Below are 25,654 nucleotides of genomic sequence, written 5' to 3' on the forward strand. Positions count from 1 at the left end.
ATTCTTTTTTTTTAAGATTTATTATTTATTATATGTAAGTACACTGTAGCTGTCTTCAGACACTCCAGAAGGGGGAGTCAGATCTCATTACAGATGGTTGTGAGCCACCATGTGGTTGCTGGGATTTGAACTCTGGACCTTCGGAAGAACAGTCGGGTGCTCTTACCTGCTGAGCCATCTCACCAGCCCAGGATTCTTATTTCTTATGGGTGGGAAAATGAGGCACAGAAAGGGGAAGCTACTTGCACAGAAGTCACACAGCTAGTATATGTTAAAGTCGGCTCCCTCCTTCCTCCGGGCTTTCCTTTATCCACCAGGAAGTACAGGGCTCCTTCCTAGATGCTAGGTAATTAGTTAACTTAGCCTTTTGTTCCTTTGCCTCTGCTGAGATGGCGGAAGCTGGGCCTTGAGAACTGGCAGCTCAATATTTCAGCGTGTGAACCGTTGAGAAAAATAACAATGTGCAAAGGCTCAGAAGCCTTCATCCATTCAAGTAAGCTAGGTGGCTTCTGAGCAATACAAGCGCATTTCTCATAGTTCTGGAGGCTGGGACGTTCAAGGTCAAGGCAAATTTGATATCTGGGGAATGCTCACTTTCTATTCCTAGATGGCATATTCTTTTTTTTTTTTTTTTTTTTTTTTTTTTTCTGAGACAGAGTTTCTCTGTATAGACTGGCTGTCCTGGAACTCACTCTGTAGACCAGGCTGGCTTCAAACTCGGAAATCCACCTGCCTCTAGATGGCACATTCTTGTTGTATCCTTCCGTCGTAGAAGCAGGGCAGCTCCTGACATGTCTGTTTGGACACTAATCCCATTCCTGAGGGCTCTGGCCTCGTGATCTTATTATCTTCCAAAGGCTCCACCTCCTGAAACATTACATGGGGTCAGGATTTCAACACAGAAAGTGGAAGGAAACACAAATGTTTGGACTTTAGTAAGCCTGGTTTTGGCCAGAAGCTGTTTACCTCAAATTAAAGCAGGAGAAAAAAAAATCTCACGAAAACTATAGTATCCCAGAGCTTGGAAGCAGCCTGTCATTGGAAGCCCCATTGGCAGCTTTAATGAGCTCTACTGTAAGAAGAAGTTGCCCAAGCAACCATTCCTCAGCCACGATCCTTTGGTTAGCTACAGACTTATCTGGCTGATCAGAGGACTGGAAAGAAAGTCCTTAGTGCCCGGGAAGGAACAGCACCAAGACTCCAGGAAAGTAAGGAAATTGTTGTCCCAGCCACTAGTAGAAGATGCTAGCCAAGTTTAATGGTTCTGCCTACTTTAGTCTCTCCTGGTTGGCACAGCATCTATACTTAGTGAGAAAAAGGATGGTTTCCTAAGAGACCACTCACCTGTCCGCACGTACAGTGTTAAGTGCTGAGCTCTCAGAGAGGTGAGGGAGACTGAGTCTGGCCTTTGTTGCAGTCTCCCTGATGTCTGGTCCCTTTGAGAACTCACTTCTGCCCAAGTCAGTGGCATGGCCTTAGCAGTAAAGGATGCTTTGTGAGAGCACGTGAATGTCTGGACATCCATTAGGCAAGATAGAGGCTTGGGGGGGGGGGGCAATTTTGTTATTAAAGTGAAGGGAAAGAAAAACTGCCCCCACCTTTGTTCTCTTAGAAAGTGTACAGTGCTCTAAACACTTTGGAGGATAGCAGTTGTTACTCAGGGAAACAAGACTGGCCCTAGAGTGCAGGCATGGAAGGGATAGGGAGGTACCTTCCCAGGTCCTTATGAAACTGAACTGAACACAGCTCACTGCCCTTTTCTCCTGACCTAAGCTGGCTTGTTCCTTTGACACAATAAAAACCTTGGAATCCAAATAGCCACCTGGTGCTAAGCTCTGTCTAAACACCAAGAGCAGGTAAGATAAGACCTCCCACCTCTGTCCCCCAAAAAGAGCAAGTGACGCTAAGGAAGAGGGAAGAAAGGTGTCAGAAAACATCTACTGTCATCGAGAAAGGTCAGCAGCTATCTGGGAAGCCTCTGCTATCTGAAGGCTATGGACACTGCCACTGACTAACTGCACTGCACCCTTGCAGCAGTTGGAGATGAAGCACCTATTTTCATCAACTTTCCCCCGTATAGTTGTCAGTTACTTAAGCTCATGGCTGTGTCCCCATGTGCAGATGAGCTCACAGGGGTGATGACATGGGCATTGAATCTGGCAGGGCCCTTAAATCTTGCTGGTGGACTGAGGCCACAGGCCCTCTCTACACCTCATCTCCCACATCTATACAGCGTGAAGCAGAGAACCACGCCTTCATGTACCTGTGCAAAAGACTGAATTAGGTTATTGAACATAGGCACATTGCAAAGGCTGCTCTCATTGTTCTTGGAGCACCTCTTCAGAATCTATGCATAGATAGCACAGGAGGCCTGATTAGAACTCTATAAAGCCAACCCAGGTGCATTTCTGTTTCCTGAACTTACTATCAAAACACAAATGAGCCAGGATAACAAAACCTTAGTAGCCCCTCCATCTTGATAGCTAATGATAAATAGTGATGGCAGATGAGGTCATTGTTCTTTTGTTGGGTTAGTTCAATAAGCATTTATTAGGCAGACCCAGCAGTGCAAGCCTGGAGTGGCTGAGGCAGGAGGCAGGAAGATGGTGAATTCAAGGCCTGCCTTGACAACAGAGTAAGTTCAGCCTGGGTAATTTAATGAGGCTCAGTCTCAATTTTTAAAACATTTTCTTATACTGTGGGTTTGTGTTTGTGTGTGTGCGTGTGTGTGTGTGCGTGTGTGTGCGCGCGTGCGTGTGTGAGAGAGAGACAGAGAGACAGAGACAGAGAGAGACAGAGAATGAGAATTCATGTGGTGGTCCAAGGACAACCCAGAGGCGTCAGTTCTCTCCTTCCACCACATAGGCTCTAGGCTGTCACCTGTCACCCTTGGCTGAATGTGCCCTTACTGGCTTGGCTACCTCACCAGGCCAAATTTTTAAAATAAAACAAAAAGGATCAGAGATACAGTTCAGTTGAAAAGTACTTGTCTGACATGAACATGGCCCTGAGTTCCATCCCCAGCACAGACATTTACTGAGAGGCTAGGAAGCACCAGTCCTGCATATACCTGTATGTCCTCAGCCTCCTGGAAACTGTCATCTTCTGCTTCTGAATTTGTATTCTTCATGTGTATTCTCCCTCCCAGTCAAGATTCTTCCTCACCGTCAGAGTTTGCTCTTAGAAAATTTAGCCATGGCTGCTGCTGTGTGAGTCTTCTCTGGTTCAAACCCCTGGGGCTCTGCACTCTGTAGTGTAGTCTACCTACACTTCCTCACAAGCTGGTCACCTGCATCTCAGTTGCTTTCTCCTGGAGACTCGCCTGTGCTCCTCCAGGCTTCCCCACTGATCTTCCCTGACCCACTAGTAGTGGACTGCTGGCCTCATGGGTTCCTCCTCACCCCAACCGAGACTATATATACTTTGTCTTTTATCTTAAAACTCTTACAATGAAACATGTTCTTTTCATGAGGTAATATATGCACACGAAATCCAAAAGGTGGCATAAACAGACACTGAAAACCAAGTGTCCTCACCCTTTGTGCCCTCCCCACCCAGTTCTCTCCCAGAGACAGCACTAAGGTTACCACTATCTTATGTATATCTTTCCATAGATGGCTTATGCAAAGGTCTCCATAAATGTGCAGGTGTGTTCTTTCTGGTTTTACATGGTTAGCGATATACGTGCATATTCTTCTACACCTTTCTTTTTCACTCTAACATTTGTCTAACAGGTGACACCCTATCCACCAGATGGAGCAGCCACATATTTTAATTATGACATAATATTCTCTAGCATTGGTGTCTTATTTCCTACTGGTGAACATTCAGACTTCTCTGCACTCTTTTGCTCTTATACTACCACTGCAGGAACAAAGATCCTTGCAATATATATTGTTCCATATATATGCAGATATAACTGCAGAATAAATTCCTTGAAGTAATAGTAATTTTTGACCAAAATAGTATAAGGTAGGCTGGATATAGTCATTTGGTGGAGTCCTTGTTTGACATCCATGAAGTTCTAGGTTCCACGATATAGTCATTTGGTGGAGTCCTTGTTTGACATCCATGAAGTTCTAGGTTCCACGATATAGTCATTTGGTGGAGTCCTTGTTTGACATCCATGAAGTTCTAGGTTCCACGCCTAGCACCTAATAAAGTGGATGAGGTGGTAAATGTCTGTAATCCCAGCAGTCAGGAAGTAGAAGCAGAAGAATCAGAAGTTCAAGGACACCCTCAACCACACAGTGAGTTCAAAGTCAGCTTGGATTTATATATATATATATATATATATATATATATATATATATATATATATATATAGTCATTTTGTAAATATTGTTTAACTATATCAGAAAGAATATTTAGTGAGTGCTACCTCTTCTGGAAGGCCTGGGAAGTTTAGCAGAGAAACATTCAAATGTTTGGCTTTGAAGTGTTTGTCCATCACTTTCATGTAAGTTTGTTCCTCCTTTTTCTGTACACTTTTGGGGAAAGACCCATGTCAAGACAGATGTAGTCAGTGGCCCTGTGGTATTTGCAGTCACAGTAGGATAGAGGCTAGGAAGAGAACACAAGGAGGAAATAATTATAGACAAGAGATCACATACTTATCAAGTGCCATGAACATGGTGACCCAAAAAAAGTGTTTCATAAGCTTAGTCCAGGTATCTGCTATTTCTTCTGAGTGTTATGAGAACTTGGCAAGACAGAGGAGACAGCAGAGTTCAAGTCCTAGAGGTAGGAAGGTACATGGAGTTGGAGCAGCTGCAAGGATTGCATAAGCTGGAAAGGGTCTTCACGGTCATTTCATTTCAGTCTCCATAGTAGACATGTGGGAAAACTAAGGTCTGAAGAAGTCAGTGAGTTAGTTACTCAAGGTTACACCAATAGTGACAGAGCCAGGCTTAGTTCTCCTGATTTCTTCTAGGTGATGTTACACTGCAGGATCCAGTGTGGTCCTTCTGAGGGCTGAGGATCTAAAGCTAGTGGCTACATTTTACTAGCCTAGAGAGTTGCCTGGCTTTGTGTAGAAGAAGCCTTATGTTCAGGCCGTTTTGATTAGCCACCTACTATGTCCTGTTTCTCTTTGCTAGTAAGATAGAGTTTAAGAACACAGCAATCTAGCATTCCAGTCTAGCAGGTTGGTTTAGTCTTCAGCATACTTGTCTCTCCTCCAAGTTTAGATAATTATAATAATGACCTTAATGATGGCAGTTTACTTATTTAGTGCTTGCTCTATATCAAGTACAGTTCTAAGCACTTGGCATGTACTAAATTATTTAATATGAACAGCAATCCTATAAGGCACATGTTTTTATTACTCCATTTTCCAGAAGGGGGGACTCAGACAGATGAAGGCATTTGCTGAAGGTCACAGGTGTGTTATTACAAGCTGTCTAGCTCCAGAGCCTGAAGCATGACATGAAAGTAGCAAGCCCTGTGGAGAGGTATAGTAAGGATGTAGATGAGGGAATGGATGGGACAGGAAAGCTGAGTGAAATCAAGAACTGGGCTATTTATTCAAACACAAAAGAGGACTTGCTTAGTATACTACAAGGTCCTGGATTCAATTTCCAGCACCAAAGACAAACATACCAAAGAATCAGCATGTGACCACATCTCAAGGACAAAGGCATCTTACAGTCCTATTCATCACAGTCCCTAAGATTATTAATGCCTCTGGTCACTTGCTTGCTCCTTTACATCTAGGCTACCAGCATCCTATTGGCTTCATGTTCCTTGTTCCCATGTTCGTTCTCCTTCCCTCTCCCTCCTCCTCTCCTTGTTCCTTCTTTCCTCTCTCTCCCTGCTGATGTGAGTTTTTCAGTATCGATGCACATCACAAGTCTGCACATGTGTGTGGAGGTCAGAGGTCAACATTGGGTGTTGACGCCATTGTTTTTTAGAGAGGATCTCTCAGTGAAACCTTGCACTAGGTCTGGCCACTGAGCAGTCGCTGCTTCGCCAGCTCTAGAATGAGCACTCATCATCAAGCCCATCTTTTTACCTGGGTGATGAGAATTGAAACCAGACATTCTTGCACAGCAGGCATCTGACTGACTATACTCTATCTCCAGCCCCTGTTTGTTCTTTTCTTTGAGACAGGGTCTCACACATTCCAGGCTGTCCTGGAACTTGATAATAGCCTAGAATGACCTTGAAGTTTTGATACTGCTGCCTTCACCTTCCCAGCGCTAGTATCAGCATACCAGTTGGTGCGGTGCTGGACATGGAACCCGGGGCTTTGTTAGAGTGCTAACAATCACTCATCCTTGTGGCTTTTATTGCTCCCATTCTGAAAAGCCATACCACTGGTCCCTCAGCTTATTCTCAAGCCCACAAACTCAATGATTCCTAAGTTACTGAAGATGGATGCATGGAAGGGCAGCTGGGGGCCACAGAAAGTTCACGGCCTTCAGTCTGTACTGCTCCTCAGTCTGCAGAGCGAGTCTTTAGAGCATCCTTTGCATATCCTTCATAATAGAGCTTTCAAATTTTACCAAACTCCTCACTGCATGCACACCCATTACCCCCACCCAAGGTGGATAACCTGGCTGGCTTTTTCCTGGGGAAAACAGAGTGATAAACAGACTCAACCTTTGGCTTCTTTGCATGATATCCCTCCTTGTTGGTGGTGTCCTGGGTGTCACACTTCAAGTTCCTCTCGGGCACCATTCCTCCTTAACAGATGAATAAATTCAAGACTTACCCATGTGAAAAACCATTTCTTCCTCCAATCCTAACTTTGCCTTTCAGAACTTTGCCCACTCTTATTCCCAGCTCAACACAGTCAGAGTAGCTTGTTTTGATGCAGAGTTCTAGGAGTGTGAACAGATATATAAATTTGTGTGACTGCCACCACACTCAGGACATAGAACCGTTCCACCAATCCCCAGACTCTCATGTACCATCCCTTTGCAATCAGAGCCTCCAGGACTACCACCACAATGGTAATACTTTGTGTGTTATCCATTCCTGGAGTTTTATCTTCTGAGAATAGCTCCCTCAGTGTAGTGACTCTAGAATTCACTCATGCTGTTGTATTCAGCAGTAGCTTATTATTTCTAGTTTTTAAAGATTTATGTTTAAATCTCTATTTAATTCTATGCATCTGTGTATGTCTGTGTGTGGATATGTACACAAGTGTGGGTACCTATCAAGATCAGAAGAGAGTATTGGATTCCCTGGAGCTGGAGTTACAGGCAGTTGTGAGCTATCTGTTGTATCTATCTGTTGCCAGTTGTAGGTGCTGGGAATTGAATTTAGTCCTCTGCAAGAGCAGCAAGTACTCTTAGCCACTGAGCAATCTCTCCAGCCCTGGTTTGTTCTTTCTTTCTTTTTTTATAGATTTTTTTTATTTTAAATTATGTGTATGTGGAGAGTGGGTACATGCACCTGTGTATGGGGGGGCTGCTTCATTCTCATAAGTACTGAGATTAAAGAGACAAGAAAGTTACTTTCAGGAATTGAGCATTTTGATGATGACAGTTTCCTCGGGTCGTACTGGGTGGTTATGAACTACCTGGATGAAGGAAAGGTGGCTGCAAGGATAAGAGTGAGGAATCCTGACGATGAGGGCCAGACTGACATTGGCATAGACTGTCCTTTTTGCATTCTCTTATTTGAAATATATATATATACACACATATACAAGTATCTTTGTTATATCCACTTCCCAGTCACTTCCTCCAACTTCCCTTGGCCCATCCCCACAGCATATCTCCTCTCTCCAATTTAATCTTTTTCCCCCTTTCCTCCCCCCCCCCCCCCCGCCAACTTCTTTAAAGTTTCCTAAGATAATAGTGAGTCTGGGCTAAACTGAACCACCAGGTGTCAGTCTCCAGTAAATGTAGAAGGGTGGCCAGAATGTCCATAGACAACCACGGGACAAGGACTGTGGAGCAGCCCGAGGTTCCTATGAGCACTTTTGGCTTACTGTGAAGCAGACAGGAATTGGCAGCCAGAAGAATGCCCCAATCACCCGGTTCTCAACCCTGTGACATTTGTGGTGTGGGAACATCATTCCCTACTTGGTGGTTTCCCAGAATACGAGAAAAGGGCATGAGAAAAGATTAAAACCTGGGACTGGAAAGATGGCTCAGTGGTTAAGAGCACTGACTGCTCTTCCTGGGTCCAGAAGACCCAGGTTCAATTCTCAGCAACCACATGGTGGCTCACAAGCATCTATATCTTCAGTTCTAAGCGGATCAGATGCTCTCACATACATGGTACACAGACATATATGAAGGCAAATCTTCCACATTAAAAATATTAAAATGAACAAGTCTCAAACAAAGGTTAAAGGCATAGGACTATGTATCAGGCCCATTGGGCATAGGCTAGGTTGGACTATAAGTATGAAATTGAGTCTACCTAAAATGCCTACTTTCTTTTAAGCAAAATACACCACAAATATGTGAATGAGGCACTATGGTTCTATAGCAAATGAATATGCATTCTAAATTAGTAGCTCACACCTGTAATCTCAGCATTCAAGAGACTGAAACAGAAGTATGGTGAAGTTCCAGCCAATCTGAGCTACATAAGCAAGACCCTATCTCCAAAAACATTCATTCTAAGACTGTGGAGGAAGATGAACTCTGAAGTTATGACTTTTTGCCACCATCTTGGCACAGAGCATCGAGAGTCCAGGCCTGAGACCCTGTTTTCTTGGTGTAAGGACATTTACTTCCCAGTTCTGAAGTCACTTTTCTGTACCTTCTATTTCCTGCCAGGCTCAAAGTCCTTATCTTCCCCACTATGGAGGAGTAGATGTCCACTTCTCAGGAGCAGCTGACTGCTTCCGGCAGATCGTGAAAACCCAAGGGGTACTGGGGCTCTGGAACGGACTGACGGCTAACTTACTAAAGGTGAGAAGGGTGGCCAGTTTCCTGCTTCTCTGCCTCTTCCAGTTCTTTCCCTTCCTTATTTTCTCAGTACAATTTGCATGAAAATGCCTCAATTAGCACTGATAGCCTCTCTGCATCAACCCTGATGAATGCAAGCGTTTAGAATCTGATACCACACCCTAGAAGAGCTGAGCATTTATTATCTACTGGAGGTTTCCTACCCCAGGACACTTGGACCCCTCCCTAAGGAGAATACAGCCCCCATCTAAAATTGTCTGCAGAACTATGAGTATAATATTACTATGTCATATACCCATAGACTTCTGTAACCAGAATTAAGAACAAGAATGCGTCTGGAGAGATAGCTCAGTGGTTAAGAGCATTGACTGCTCTTCCAGAGGTCCTGAGTTCAATTCCCAGTCAACCACATGGTGGCTCACAACCATCTGTAATGGGATCTGATGCCCTCTTCTGATGTGTCTGAAGATAGCTACAATGTACTCATATACATAAAATAAATGCTTTCCTTAAAAACAGAACAAGAGCCGGGCAGTGATGGCACACGCCTTTAATCCCAGCACTTGGGAGGCAGAGGCAGGCGGATTTCTAAATTCGAGGCCAGCCTGGTCTACAAAGTGAGTGCCAGGACAGCCAGGGCTACACAGAAAAACCCTGTCTTAAAAAAAAAACAAAAAACAAAAAAAACAAAAAAAAAACAAACAAAAAAAAAACAGAACAAGAACTCTGGATTAGCCTTGTACTAGCTCGTATATAAATATCCAATATCCAGTTAAGACCAATATATAGTGATGGGCAATGGCCGATCATCTACATGGACAGTAATGCTCACGCAGGGCATACCCTTCAGGGATTCTGAAGTCTTTCATCCCCTTCCACACTGGACCAGTTTTCCTTTTTCCATATTCTTTGATTCCAAAAGGAGTTAGCATGTAACACTGCCTCCCGGCTATCATCTTAATTTACTCTGGTGTAACTCCATTGCAGAAGTTCCTTCTCGTAAGAGTTTAACATATTGAGTTCAGTTGAGGGCAGCTTCCCTGTTCTGTTAATTAAACTTTGGGTCATTGAAACTGGCTAATGGGAAAAAAATAAAAATCAATGAAAAAGATTAAAATTTAAAATTTTAATTTCAAAAATTGTTTAACATGTAGGCTGCAGAAGTAGCTCAGGGATTGTGTTTGCTGTTCTTCCAGACCACCTGAGTTTAGTTCCCAGTACCCATGTTGAAAGACTCCCAAACACACAAAACTCCATCTCCTAGGAGTCTAATACCCTCTTCTGGTCCCCATGGGTCCCCACCCTCACACAGACGAACAGATGAATAAATAAAAGTACGTCTTTTCTTTTGAAGTATTTAACACAATTTTCATTTTCTGTTTTAACAGGTAGTTCCATATTTTGGAGTTATGTTTAGCATGTTTGAGTTCTGTAAGAGAATTTTTCTTTATCAAAATGGTTACACCCTGTCCCCACTGACCTATAAACTGACCCCAGGAGTGGACCAAAGTTTGAAGCCCCAGGAATTACGGGAGCTAAAGAAGTTCTTCAAACGCAGAAAACTGCACTCCAAAACACCACCTTGGTAAATAAAGCTGACTAGAACTACACTGGTAGAAGTGCAGCAATCATAGATGAATATGGTGACCTCTTAACTGTGCACATCAGGAGGAGGGAGAGGAAATGGGAGCACGGGACCGTACATCACCTCAGAACCCCAAACTTTCCCTGTGAATACCTGTGCTTTGAGAAGCTTCTCTGACACTGCCCCATCACAATGACATCCCAGCAGACGGTAAGAAAGCCTAGAGGTCGGGGCTGGTGAGATGGCTCAGTGGGTAAGAGCACCCGACTGCTCTTCCGAAGGTCAGGAGTTCAAATCCCACCAACCACATGGTGGCTCACAACCATCTGTAATGAGATCTGACTCCCCCTTCTGGAGTGTCTGAAGACAGCGACAGTGTACTTACATATAATAAATAAATAAATAAGTAAATATTAAAAAAAAAAAGAAAAGAAAAGAAAAGAAAGCCTAGAGGTAATCAAACATGCAGTATCCTGAGGAGAAGCACCATGCACAGGAACATAGCCACAACACTTCAAAGCATCCTGTAGCTGAGGTGGCAGAACAGAGAAATACCATGGCACAAGCCCAGTCACAGGAGTCCCGGTGGAGTAGGGCCGAGTTTCACTGTCTTTGACCTGTGACTTCCCCACACAGGCTAATTGAACTCATACCATTGCTGGCTTCTGAGAGCACAAACCACCACGGAGGTTAGGACTTAGCCAAACTTCCCAACGGAAACCTTTTTGTTCTTTCACATGATCTTGTTACAAAGTCCAGGCTGCCATCAGAGTCATGATACTCCCTCCAGCCTAGACTTCCAGCTGGCTGGGATTCCAAGTGCATTCTGCCACACTAGAACCCTAAGAACCCTCATTCTTTCTTGAAAACCCAAGCATCCCCAGCTTTTGTTTCAAGAAGGCACTTTCCTCCAGGATTTCTACCTCCAACCCATCACCCCCACCCGAGTCCTGGCTGTCCTGGAGATCACTGTGCAGATCAGGCTGCCTGCCTCTGCCTCCCAAGAGCTGGAATGGAAGGCATGCACCTACCACCGTCTGGCAGCCATGACTTCTTAATGATACACTGAGATCCCTCACTAAAGTCATGGACAGTTTCCGTGGCTTTAATTATCTGACTTTTTAACTTGCTCTGTAAGCCTGCCCTGAAAATAAATTATTTCATCATTTTCCTTTATTCTCACAAGATGTCCTAGTTGCCTAGAAAATATCAGAGAGAAGATAAGACACACATACTCCCCCAAAATGTCATGAAACTAAAATCCTTTAGGCTAATCACCCATTATACGGTTTCGGGTTTGTTTTTAGGGTTGTTGGTTTTTTGGGGTTTTTTATGTAATAAAACAGGATTCTATGTAAAATTTATATAACTTTTCAGATAGTACCAATCTATGCATTTTTAAAACATATTAGTATCTAACTAGGTGGGATGATGCCCAGCTGCAATCACAACCCTTGGGAGGCTAAGGCAGGAGGATCATGACTCCAAGGCCAGCCATACCTATATACGCAAGTTCAAGTTCTTCTTCATAGTGAATCTTGTCTCAGAAAACAATAAGTAAAGAAATAAATATATTTCTGACATGAATTTACATATATTTTTGTTTCCTTCCCTCTACCACATACATGAAAGTTTTCCGAATGTTAAAAGTATTTTTTTTTAACTTCTTTTCTAAAAGATAAAAAAATGGGGCTGTAGAGTTTGCTCAGCAGCCAAGAGCATTTATTGCTCTGCAGTGGAATGGAGTTCATTTGCCACCATCTGCATGGTAGCTTATACTCCAGTCCCGGGGAATCTAATACTCTTTCCTGCACTCCATAGGCACCAGGAAACACATGGTACATATACACACATGTAGACAAAACACACACACACACAAAGTAATTCAACAAATCTATTTTTCTTTAATTTTATTTAAGGAAAACAGTGTCATTTATTCCTAATCATAGTTATAAAACTATGGTTAAATTCTCAGACTTTTGTCTGGTTTAAATATGCAAAATAATTAATTTTTCCAACTCCTGTGACAGACTGTTTTATTTTGGGGGCAGGGGTTTCGAGACAGGGTTTCTCTGTATAGCCCTGGCTGTCCTGGAACTCACTCTGTAGACCAGGCTGGCCTTGAACTCAGAAATCCCCCTGCCTCTGCCTCCTGCCTCCTCTGTCTCTCTGCCTCTCTGCCTCTCTGCCTCTCTGCCTCTCTGCCTCTGCCTCTGCCTCTGCCTCTGCCTCTGCCTCTGCCTCTGCCTCTGCCTCTGCCTCTGCCTCTGCCTCTGCCTCTGCCTCTCTGCCTCTGCCTCTCTGCCTCTGCCTCTCTGCCTCTCTGCCTCTGCCTCTCTGCCTCTGCCTCTGCCTCTGCCTCTCTGCCTCTGCCTCTGCCTCTGCCTCTGCCTCTGCCTCTGCCTCTGCCTCTGCCTCTGCCTCTGCCTCTGCCTCTGCCTCTGCCTCTGCCTCTGCCTCTGCCTCTGCCTCTGCCTCTGCCTCTGCCTCTGCCTCTGCCTCTGCCTCTGCCTCCCGAGTGCTGGCATTAAAGGTGTGCTCCACCACGCCCGGCTGACAGACTGTTTTATATGGAATGAAATTACACACTTCTGAAGCCCAATCTGTTAATGTTTAGGGGGGAGGCAAATCCTGAATTCAGTCAGTACTCCATGTTTGTCAATTATTATTTCCTTTTAAGCAATAAAACAAAACTTCAGAAAGCACTGATACTGTAAACACATTTTCTGGCAAAAGTTAAAAATCTAGCCTCAGATTATATACATCTTAGTATTTCTTCTGTGCATCTTCCACAAACATAAAATAGGTGCTACATGGCACAGAGGTGTTTTCTGAGCTTTGGGTTGTTTTAGAGTTATTTTTAATTGTGTGTATGTGGGGATGAGGGCATGTGTATGTGAATGCAGGTGCCTGTGGAAGTCAGAAGCATCAGACCCCTTCCGATCTGGAGTTTCCGATGGATATAAACTGCTTGCCATGGTTGCTGGGGACCAGACTCTTCTAGATCCATGTGTGCTCTTCCTAATTAAGCCATCCCTCCAGTCTCACTGAGCTGTGATTTTTTTTAATAAATCAAAAATATGGCTCATTTTCCTGTCGTTTCAGAATGACTCCTTAAAATTCTAGGTTTGTTCTTAAAATGAACTGAGCACTGTTTTTATTTACTTAGATGCTCTGCCTTCCTAACTTCTGGCTACCAGCACACTCCACACAAGACTAAGAATTTCAGAACTATAAAGAAGTGTGGCATGATATCCATCCAGGAGTAAGTTAAGGGACAAAGCGTACCTATGAATGATCAGAATTACAAAGCAGACACAAAGAGTGACAGAGTAGTATCTCCTACTGACAAGACTGTCAAGGAGCTCAGTCTATGAGTGCTGAATAAGTGACTAAAATGCTCAGCACAGGAGATAGGCTAGTCATGAGTAGAGACTCTGAGTCTTGAATTAAGGTTTAGGATTTTTTGGTTTGTTTTGTTTTTTTTTTCCCTTCTCCCTCCAGCCCCATTCGCTCTGGCCCAACAATTTATTTATTTATTATATGTAAGTACACTGTAGCTGTTTTCAGACACATCAATAAGAGGGCATCAAATCTCATTACAGATGGTTGTGAGCCACCATGTGGTTGCTGGGATTTGAACTCAGGACTTCTGGAAGAGCAGTCGGTGCTCTTAACCACTGAGCTATCTCTCCAGCTCTTTCATTTTTGTTAACAGTGTTTCCTAGAATGCCATTCACTTTGTAACCCAGACCCTGACATCCTCCTGCCTGTCTCCCAGGTGCCAGAATCACAGGTGTGTTGATCTGTGCCTAGCTTTGAACTAAGTTATTTTTGTGGACTTATTTGATGGCCGTTTTATTTTCTTCTTTTGCGGGAGTTGTTTTCTGACAGGTTTTCACTCTGTAATCCATTCTGGCAGGGCTGAAACTGTATTCCAGAGTGGCCTCAAACCCATGGCAATCTTTCTGCCATTGCTGGAATTACAGGTATCAAGACATATGGCCTGCTAGGTTTTGGTACTTTAAGGTAGGGACCTCATTGTACAGCCGAGGCTGGCTTTGAACTCTTGCTCCCCCTTCCCTTAGATTCCAAAGTGCCAAAATTAGAGGTATGCCCCTCCATGCCTATCTCTGAACTGAGTTTTGAAGGAAGGACTGTAGTAGTTTGAAAGAGAAATGTCTCCTATTACATGCATAAACCTGAATACTTGGTTGCTGCTGTTAGTGTTGTTTGAATATTACAGAACTGTTAGGAGCACCCTTGTTGGAGGATGTGCACCACTGAGGGCAGAGTTTGGAAGTGTATAGGCTCACCCCACTTCCCCTCTCCTGTCTGCATGTGGTTGAAGATGTTACCTCTCCACTTCCTGATCCACCTGCCATGCCTTCTCTGACATTGTGCCTCCCCCAACCCTTTGGAATGATAAGCCAAAATAAACTCTCTTCTATACATTGCTTTTGGTCATGGTGTTTATCACAGAAACAGAAAAGTAATTAATACAAGGGCATAGGCAGTATCATAGAGATGGATACAAGCAAAGAGTGCTTGAAACAGAGATAGAAGACTGGCTTTGTGCACTTATTCAACAACTGCTCGGCACTGTCCATGCAGTGACATAAAAAGGCAAATGTGACTACTCCTGGAGATCCCATCCTAGTGAGCACAGAGGCAATAAACAACTATTTTTAAAAAGGGTAGTTTTGTGTTGTAATGTTAGCAGGAAAATCATCAGAGTGCATTAATTAAAGGCTTATGTGGGAGAAAGGTAAAATCTTTCCATTGGGGAGCCAGGGAAGGCCATTATGAGAGGTGACATTGAAGATAAGGCCTAAATGATGAGAATGAGCCAACCACAGAAAGCAGCAGAAAGAACATCTCCAGCAGTGGAAAAAGCCAAGTGCAACTGTGAACCTCCCTTGAGGAAATGCCTCCATGAGATCCAGCTGTAAGGCATTTTCTCAATTAGTGATCAAGGGGGGAGGGCCCAGCCCATTGTGGGTGGTGCCATCCCTGGGCTGGTAGTCTTGGGTTCTACAAGAAAGTAGGCTGAGCAAGCCAGGGGAAGCAAGGCAGTAAGTAACATCCCTCCATGGCCTCTGCATCAGCTCCTGCCTCTAGGATCCTGCCCTGTGTGAGTTCTTGTCCTGACTTCCTTCAATAATGAACAGTGATATGGAAGTTTAAGCCAAATAAGGCCCTTCCTCCCCAGCTTGCTTTTTGGTCATGGTGATTCATCACAGCATAGAAACCCTAAGATATTGCCCTTCTAAATGGTTGGAGTATAAATTCTAGGAACCATATTGGCTCACAGCTGCCAGTAACTCCAGCTCTAGAGGGATCAGACACTTCTAGCTTCCAATAGAATCTGCACCCACATGTACATACTCACAATCCTCCCACATAAACACACTAAAAAATAACAAGAGCCGGGTGTGGTGGTGCACGCCTTTAATCCCAGCACTTGGGAGGCAGAGGAAGGTGAATTTCTGAGTTCGAGGCCAGCCTGGTCTACAGAGTGAGTTCCAGGACAGCCAGGGCTACACAGAGAAACCCTATCTCGAAAAAAAAAAAAGAAAGAAAGAAAGAAAAAGAAAAACCAAACCACAAGAATAGGTGATGGAGAGATTTCTCAGTGGTTAAGAGCACTGGCTGATCTTCCACAGGACATAGGTTCAATTCTCAGCACCCACATGGTGGTTCAAAATTGTTTGTAACTCTATTCCCAAGGACCTCTTCTGGTCTCCTTCATCACTGCATGAGCCTGCTGTACAGTCATCCATGCAGGCAGAACACTCATGTGCAAAAGATATTATCTGTAAAAACAAAAATAACACTAAGACGTGTTTTGCAGACAAGATTTACTAAACAAATGAATCCAGGAAGTAAAAAGGGGACATTGGGGTTGGGATCTAATGCTTTCCCTTAATTTAACAAATCGAATTATGTTGCCATTTGCTGATATGGAAAAAATGAGGGAGGGTCAGAGATTTGCTAGAGAAGGAACTAAAAGTTCTATTGGTAGCACATTAAATTCAAAATGCCCAGAATAAATCAAAGTGAAAAAAAGTGATAGTTGGCTACAATCTAAAGTGTCCCTACAATTGCCCAATTTGTAGTAGATGGAATAATGACCCCCAAAGTATCCATAGCCTAATACCCAGGACCTTTTAATTAATTTAATTGGGGATTGATAGTTTTGGAACAGGGTCTTACTATTACAGCCCATAACAACCGTCCTGCCTCAGCTTCTCAGGTGCTATGATTACAGACATGAGGCACCATTCTTTGTGACAAAAGAGATTCTGAACAAGTGATTAAAGTTATAGTCATTGAGATGGAGAGATTATTCTGGTTTGTCTGGGTGTACCCAATCTAGTCACAAGAGTCATCAAATATTGGGGAGAGAGACTCAGAGCCTGAGGAGTAAGCTAGAAATGCAAGGACAGAAGAGACATGACAAGGACTGACTCTGAACACAACAGTGCTCAGAAGCCAAAGACTACGGATGGTTTCAAGAATCTAAGAATGACCCTCAGGTGACAGCCAGTAAGGAAACAAGAACCTCAGTCCTATAACCAAAAGGAGCTATGGTTAGTCAATAACTTGAATGAGCTACAAAATGGGTTTTCCCCTGGAGCCTCCAGAAATGAATGCATTGATTTCTACGTCAGAGTTGTGACTTATAGAATTGTAAAATAGTAAATCTTTATTGCTTACCCATGGTGCTTGTGGTAAGTCATTATAGTAGCAACAGGAAACTAAGAGAACCCTAAAGGTATTTATTTTAGAATAACAGGAACAGATCAGAAGTTTGGTGAAGAGTAATAGTGAAAGACAGGCAGGCTGTCATCAACAAACAAATGCATTTAAAACAGAGAAATGGGGATGGAGATGGGGCTCAGTGGTTAAAACCACTAGTTCTTTGAGGGAACCCAGGTTCAATCCCCAGCACAACCATCAGACAACACTCAGATTCCAGGAATCTGACCCCTTCTTCTAGCTTCTGCAGGCACCAGACATGCACATGGGGCACAGACACACATACAGGCAAAACACTCAAACACGTAAGACAATTCAATTGAAAAACTGAAAATAGAGGGATTGAACGAGACCACTAAAAGATGGGAAAGGAAGAAACTTCTAGAGTGAGAAAAGCAACAAGAAATGAAACTGAAGAGTCAGAAGCTAAAGATAAGATAGAAGATATTAAATGCTCGTGCCATACTGTGAGGGATATACAGTGAATGGTGCAGTAACTCTAAGGAAAAGAAAAGAAAACAGGAAGGAAGGAGGGAAAGAAGGAAGGAATAAAGGAAGGAAGGAAGGAAGGAAGGAAGGAAGGAAGGAAGGAAGGAAGGAAGGTAGGTGGGTGTTGTGGCCGGCCAGCGGCTCACATGTCTGGGTTCTAGTCTGGAAAGGCATCTTGGAATCTGGAAGAGAAGAGGGAGGTAGGCGGACGAGAGAAATATGAAACCAAGTCATTCTGATCAAGGTTCCATTTTAATGTCAGCAAACACGCTTTATAAAGAAGAGGGGAGGCCCCTCCCTGGCCAAGCAAAGTTCCTTTGAAGTAGATAGGTCGGTCAGCCTTTTAGTGGGAACTCTCAAAGATCGAAGATCACAGTTTGGTGTTAACTCCGGAAGATTCTTGGAAGAGAACCAGTTAGGCCTCAGGCAGGTTGGGCCTCAAGCAGGTAGTGGCACATCAAAGGAGCAGCACAGCAGGTGGCTCCGCTTAAGCAGTGGATGGTCACAGTCAGCCTTGCTAGGCTGGAAGGAGGTAACAGGAAGGAAGGAAGGAAGGAAGGAAGGAAGGAAGGAAGGAAGGAAGGAAGGAAGGAAGGAAGGAAGGCAGGCAGGCAGGCTGGTTGGGTATGCTCACATAAAAGAAGCAAAGAACAAAAATGGCTCAAATATTCATCAACTGACAATATGCCAAAAGAAATCAAGACAAAGGGAAGCATATACAGTGCATGGTTCCATTTACTCAAAAGCCTAGGGGACGTAAACTAATCTAAAGTGACAGTATGCTGAAAGCTGTTTGCTTCGATGGAAGGGTTACAGAGGGACACATGAAAATTTTGGTAATGGATTCATTCACTATGTTAACTGCCATCATTTCATTAGCGTACACATATGCAAACATATTGTCAAATTGTGCCCTTCAAATATGTAATAGGGTAATGGCCCAATCCTATAATCCCAGTATTTGGGAAACTGAGGCAGGAGAGTCAGGAGTGTGAGGCAAGCCCCAGCTACCTAGAAAGACCCTGTCTCAATCACCAAGGTTTGAAAGATGTAGCTTAGTGCTTGCCTTTCGTGAATAACTGCATAAATACCTTAGGCTTGAGCCCTCAAGCAAGAAAAGAATGTACAGTTCTATTGGATAGCAACAACACTGCAGTAAAATTTGCTTGTTTTGTTTGATTTGCTTTATCTGGAGCAGTCATTCATGGTTAAAATCCATCAGATGTTTTCTCAACCTTCCAGAAATCAAATCCTTCCAAGCACTGGGGTAGAAAGACAAATAGAAAGCAAGGGCTTCAAATGCTGATCTGAATTTAGGTTTGATTGGCTTTTCTGGGTGCTTACTAGAAATTCAAATCCTACTTGTGTGGTCTCATACATTATTGCCAACGGTAGCCGCCAGCGGCCACGGGTTACTGGGTTCCTGAAAGGAAAGCTGGGGATGGATGGGAAGGATGGCGAGAGAAATAACAAGCCAAGACAAAGTTCTCTGGTCAAGGCTCAATCCTTAATTGTAGGCTCTTGAACTTAAAGCAGGGGAGACCCATCCCCCACTTTGTCAGGATCTTGTTGCTTTGTCAGGATCTCAGAAAGCAAGCTTGGCTGCTCAGCAGGTAGCTTCTTGTATTGAAGCAGAGACAAAAAAAAATTTATATATATAATGTAAGGCTATTAGCTATTCCTAGAGGCAAAACTTTCCAATGATTACAAGCTCACTTCACTAGAAGCAAACCTTTACAATTATCAGGATGCAAAGGAAAAAACAACCTTCCAAATCCATAATAATTCTATATGGAGTAGGCAGGCCAGATTGTAATGCCTCTAGAAGTTCCACAGCCTCACTGACCTTTTATAAATCTTACGTTTGGACCTCATTTTGAACAACAGCTGGATAGATCTGTAATAGTGCTGATTTGGCTTAAAATGGTATAAAAGCAGATTGGGGAAAATAAACCCACCTCAGCCTCAGAACTGGCTGCGGTCATGCTACAGTGTTGTCTAATCATTTCTTTCTTTTCTATCTTCGATCCTACGCTGGAGAACCTATTGACTAACTGAGCTGGCTTGGTCATTAACTGCTGAGCCACCTCACCAGCCCTGCTTTCTCTCTTGGTATCTGACCAGGCTATCACATTATCTTTTCTCTGAAGTCAACCTCAAACCCAGACACAGACACACTTGTGTATGCACACACTTTACACTTTACCTAGCCTATGTGAGCATACTCAGTGTTTGTTGAGGAGAGCCAGAAGACAGTCACATTCGTCCAGATTCTTGCCACTTTACTAACTAGATCTTTACACACTGTCAGCACTAAGTCTGGCCTAGCAACATCCCTCATTGCTTCTCCTTAATAGGAGAACTATTAGTTATCAGGAAAAGGGTCAAGAATTTAGAAAACATGGACCATGAAAAAGTGTTTGCTGCCAAGCTGGATAACCTAACTTTAGTCCCTGAAACCTACATGGTAGAGAGATCAGACTCTGGCATGTTATCCTCTGAGCTCTACACACATCCTGGCACACACATGCCCATGTGCCAGAATGAATGAATGAATAAATACAGAAATGCAATTAAATCCTGAAAAGAAATTGTCAGATGTGTTGCTATCTACATGAGATATCCAGCAACTATTTAGATGGTTTATGTCTGTTGTCACAATGTCTCGCCTCTGACAGCAGTACTGCTCATATCTTTTATATAGCTGAGCATTGTCTTATACATATTCACAACTACATTTTCATATCTCCCTTTCATTCTTCGGTTCTATTTTGTGGTTGTTTAATTTGAAGGTGGGGGTGGAGGGTCTCCCAGCTCATGCTGGCCTGAAATTTAATATGTACTAAAGGCCAGCCTGAAACTGCAATCTTCCTGCCTCCAACTTCTGAATGCTGAGATTACCTGGTATGCTACCAATTCTTAGTAACTTTTTTCTTTTAAGAATTTATTTTAAGCCGGGCAGTGGTGGCGCACTTGGGAGGCAGAGGTAGGCGAATTTCTGAGTCTGAGGCCAGCCTGGTCTACACAGTGAGTTCCAGGACAACCACGACTTTACAGAGAAACACTGTCTTGAGAAAAAGAAAAAAGAAAAAAAAAGAATTTAAAAAGAATTTGTTAAAAAGAATTTATTTTAGTTGGGTGTGGTCATTCATGCCTTTAATCCCAGAACTCTGGAGGCAGAGGCAGGCAGATCACTGTGAGTTCAAGACCAGACTGGTCTACAAAGCAAGTTCCGGGACAGCCAGGACTATGACACAGAGAAACTAAAAGGAAGCAAAGAAGGAAGGAAGGAAGGAAGGAAGGAAGGAAGGAAGGAAGGAAGGAAGAAGGGAGAGAGGGAGGGAGGAAAGGAGGGACTATACAGAGAAACCCTATCTCAAAAAAAGAAAAAAATAAATTAGAGAGACAGACAGACAAACACACATGAGAGAGACAGAGAGAGAGAGACAGAGAGAGAGAGAGCGCACAGTGTGTGTCAGAGTGAATATGGCTACATCTGTGGCATGGTGAATGTGCAGAAGTCAGAGGATAAGTTGGTGGCATCTGTTCTTTTCAACCCCTACAACATCTTGGTTGCTCTTCTTTAGTTATTTGTGAGACAGAGTCTCAGTATGCAATCCCAGCTGGCTTCAGACTTACAACCCTACTGCCTCAGTCCAGAGTGCTATATACCCATGGGCCAGCCCTTGAAAAATTTTAACTTTCAGATTTATAAAAAAAAAAAGTTGCAAAATTAGTATAAGGGGGATGGGAGTATAGTATAGCACTTCCTAGCATGCATGAGGCCCTAAGCTCAATTCCCAAGTTTGCAAAAAGGATACATTTGAGAGTGGGTTGACATCCACAATACAAGGAATTCCTAATCCCAACAGAAAAAAAAAATAACCCAATTACAAAATGAACAATAGGGCTGGAGAGATGGCTCAGTGGTTAAGAGCACTGACTGCTCTTCCAAAGGTCCTGAGTTCAAATCCCAGCAACTATACGGTGGCTCACAACCATCTGTAATGAGATCTGACGCCCTCTTCTGGTGTGTGTGAGAGAGTGACAGTGTACTTAGATATAATAATAAATAAGTCTTTAGGCCAAAACAAGCAGGGCCAGAGCGAGCAGGGTCTACCGGAGTGGGCAACCTTCATTCCCAGCAACCACATGCAACCACATGAAGGCTCACAACCATCAGTACAACTGCAGTGTACTTATATACAATCAATCAATCAATCAATCAATCTTAAAAAAAAGTCTGGGCACCAAGTTTAAAACAAAACACACAAAGTGAGCAATGCCAGGCAGTGTTGGTACACACCTTTAATTCTAGCACTCAAGAGACAGAGGCAGGTAGCTCTCTGAGTCTGGTCTACAGAGTAAGTTCTAGACAGCCAGGGCAATACAGAGAAGCCCTGTTTTTTAAAAAGGAAAGGAAAGGAAAAGGAAGAGGGAGCAATTAGCCTGTACTTGGTTTTACTCAAAAGGCCAAGAAGCTAGAGCAAGAAGCCTAACCAGACATTTCCTAAAAGAAGATTTGCAAATTGGTCAATAATCATGGGGGAGGGGGGAGATGTTCTATATCACTAGTTATTAAGGTAGTGCAAACAAAACCACGGTGAGACAATAACTGCTCTTATCAGAAAGACAAAAGAGAATGTGCTCTGGTACAGAACTGGAGAAAAGAGAATTCTTGCATGTCGTTGGTAAGGATATAAATTAGTAATTCCGCCCTGGGAAACTTGGGTGATTCCTCAAAAGATAGGTGCATTATATAATGTAGCAATCTCACTAGTAGGTGTATATTCAAAAGAAATGCAATTTGACATGTTGAAGACACATCTTTCCCATGTTCATTTCAGTACTATTCATATTAATTCTAAAATTCACCAGAGAAAAACCAATTCCTACATTTGGGGCCAAATTTGAAACAAACTTTATTAAATATTAAATACTGACCAGCAGGTGGGCTTCGATCAGGATGACCGCCTGGAATTTCCAGGCTGAGTGACCCTGAGACACGTGTTGCAGGCACTTACATAGACAAAACCCATAAGCCACCATATCTTCCCATGAGGCTTTGTTATTTTCCAAGAACTACAACTCCCAGCATTCCAGGAAGTTACCTGATCCTTGGGCGGGTAAGGCTTACAGGTTAATTTCAGGTATTACAACAACAGTAACCCTTAAGCAGACACAGCCTGTATATCCATTGTCCTGAGAAGTAGACAAAGAAAATGTAGCACATACACACAATGGAATGTTGCTAGGGTATCCAAATGGTGAAATCCTGTCATTTGCAATAACCAAAAAATAAAATAAAATAAAATAAAATAAAATAAAATAAAATAAAATAAAAAGGCTAGAGATGTAGTTCCATATTAGAATGCTTAACTGGTATCTGCAGGGCCCCGAAGTCTAGCCCCAGTACTATATAAAAAAACAAAAAACTGGAGCTGCAAAGATTGTTTAGTAATTAGGGGATGTGCAGCTGTTACAGAGGAGTTAGGCTCAGCTCCCAGCACCTATAACTTCAATTCCAGGAAATCTGATGTCTTCTTATGAACTCTGTGGACACCTGCACACCCACACACATGTGTTGCACATAAACACACACGAGCACTCATACAATGAATGAATGAATGAATGAATGAATGAATGAATGAATGAATGAATAATTTTTTTAAGTCGGTCAGGTGTGGTGATACTTGTCTTTAATCCAGTACTCAGGAGGCAGAGGCAGGTTGATCTCTGTGAGTTCAGGTTAGCCTGATCTACATGATAACTACCAGGCCAGCAGTAATACATGATGAGACCCTGTGAAAGAAAGGAAGGGAGGGAGGGAGGGGGGGAGAGCAAGAGCGAGAGAGCACGAGAGAGAGAGAGAGAGAGAGAGAGAGAGAAGAGAAAAGAGAGAAAAGCGAGGGAAAGGAAAGAAGGGAGGGAGGGAGGGAGGGAGGAAAAGGAAAACTATAAAACCCACACGCTTCAAATAAAATTCCCTAGTGTGCATGAAGCCCAGGATTTGATCCCCAGCACAGAAAGAAGCCATGCAACCTTGCTTTAGCAACCTTGCTTTAGCTGTTGTTTCAGTGGAGCAGTAACTGTGCTCTCACAGGCTATGCCTTACCATTGACAGTCTCAGGATGGTCGTTTCTAAACTCAGTCACTGATACAATCAGCTAGGAAAGAAATACTGTAGCACGTCAGCAACATGTATCAAAGGGTTCCCCTACCTAGCGGGATAGCATTTGAAATGTATATAAAGAAAAAAGGAAAGAAAGAAAAGAAACAAAAGAGAAAAAAAATAACTTTATGTCCACTTCCCTTCTTCTCGTTATTTTGTTGTGTTTTCTGAGAGAGAAAGAACATAAAGGTGGGTTGGTAGGGAGGCAGGTATGATCTGGGATTAAGTTAAGGGAGAGGAAAGAATGTGATCAAAATATATTGTATGAAAAAATAAATAAATAAAATATTTTCCATTAAAAAAAAAAAGAGTTCCCTTTAGGATTAACAAGGCTGGATTCAGCCGGGCATGGTGGCGCATGCCTTTAATCCCAGCACTCTGGAGGCAGAGGCAGGCGGATTTCTGAGTTCGAGACCAGCCTGGTCTACCAAGTGAGTTCCAGGACAGCCAGGGCTATACAGAGAAACCCTGTCTCAAAAAAACAAACAAACAAAAAAAAACCAAAACCAAACCAAACCAAAACAAACAAAAAAAAAACAAGGCTGGATTCAGAGTGGCTCCTTAGGAAGATGTCAATTCAGCCCTATTTGCTGATGATAGCCCTCCGGACTTAACTCTGAGGAGCCCACCAGAAAGTGCCCACCAGAAAGTTCCTACATCTGATAAACACTTGCAACAAAGATTCAGGACACAAAGTCAATAAACAAAAGCTGTTAGCTTTGGGAGCACTAGAGTTTAGTGGGTGTGGCAACCCACCTGCACCTTGTAAGAGGCAGAGACAGGAGAATCTGACAGGAGAATCTCTAGAGCAAACTGGTCAGCTAGACTAGCCATGTCATGGAGCTCTGGGTTCAAGTAAGAGACCCTGTATTACATGCATGTGCACATACATGCTCCCGTCACACATACATGTGTACACACACACTACGGAAGGAAGGAAGGAAGGAAGTTAGTTAGTTTGCAATTACTTTTCTATATAGTAATAGCAAACTTCCTAAGAATTCAGGAGGCAAGAGATCCCACTAGCAATAGCTTTGAAAATATAAAGATAGTTCATTGGGTAAATTGTTTTCCAAACAAGCATAAGGACTAGAATTGGGATGCCCATAACTCACACAAATGTTGTACTCAGGAAACAGACACAGGAGGCCTAAGCAGACTAGCCAAGTCAGAGAGCTCTTGGTTCATGTGAGACCCTGCCTCAATATAAAAGACTAAAATCAACCAAGAAATAGACCCAACAGCAATCTCTGGCTTCCTTTGCCAATGTGCAGAGGGCATGTGTGAACCTAGGAATAAATGGAACCAAGGAGGAGAAAACTACTATAATCAAACTTTTTTGATGCCAAAGGCATTTTTTAAAGGGCTTAGAAGAGAGAAAGACACCCCCTCCCAAGGCTGCAGATCACCATGATTAACGCTGTAAAGGCAGCTATATCACAAAACCAACCTACACATTCAAAGCAATTGCTATAAAGATCCATGTGGCCTTTCTTCCAAGAAATAGGAAAAAAAATCTAAAATTCATATGGGTGTCCAAACGATTCCAAGTGCCTAAAGCAACCCTGAGTAGAAAAATAGATGCTGGAGGGATCACAGTGCCCGATTTCAAGCTGGAGATCCACTGTAAAAATAAATAAATAAATAAATAAATAAATCCATAGATAAATAAATAAAAATTCAAAAGCCACCATGTACTGGCACAAAAACAGGCACATAAACAATGGAATAAAATAGAGGATCCCAAAATAAACCCACACAGCTCCAACCAAG

At 43.0% G+C, this 25,654-nt stretch overlaps 1 protein-coding gene and 1 non-coding gene across 4 annotated transcripts in view; both read left to right on the plus strand.

Annotated features, from left to right (window-relative positions):
• Positions 1-10,567, plus strand: part of Slc25a43 (solute carrier family 25, member 43) — a 33,738-nt gene extending 23,171 nt beyond the window's left edge. For all 3 annotated transcript variants that reach the window (NR_075096.1, NR_075097.1, NM_001085497.2), the window contains 2 exons: positions 8,742-8,876; positions 10,262-10,567. Coding sequence is in view for 1 of the 3 variants with exons in the window: in NM_001085497.2 (NP_001078966.1) it covers positions 8,742-8,876; positions 10,262-10,462 (336 nt within the window). In the remaining 2 variants the exon portion in view is untranslated. The remainder of the gene's footprint in view (positions 1-8,741; positions 8,877-10,261) is intronic.
• Gm23613 lies at positions 9,879-9,980 on the plus strand. The gene has a single exon (XR_003953176.1). It is a non-coding gene; the product is annotated as a small nucleolar RNA SNORA36 family (small nucleolar RNA).
• Positions 10,568-25,654: the final 15,087 nt, after the last annotated feature.

This window comes from Mus musculus, chromosome X (genome assembly GCF_000001635.26).
Source record: "Mus musculus strain C57BL/6J chromosome X, GRCm38.p6 C57BL/6J".
In the NCBI taxonomy this organism is placed as follows: domain Eukaryota; kingdom Metazoa; phylum Chordata; class Mammalia; order Rodentia; family Muridae; genus Mus; species Mus musculus.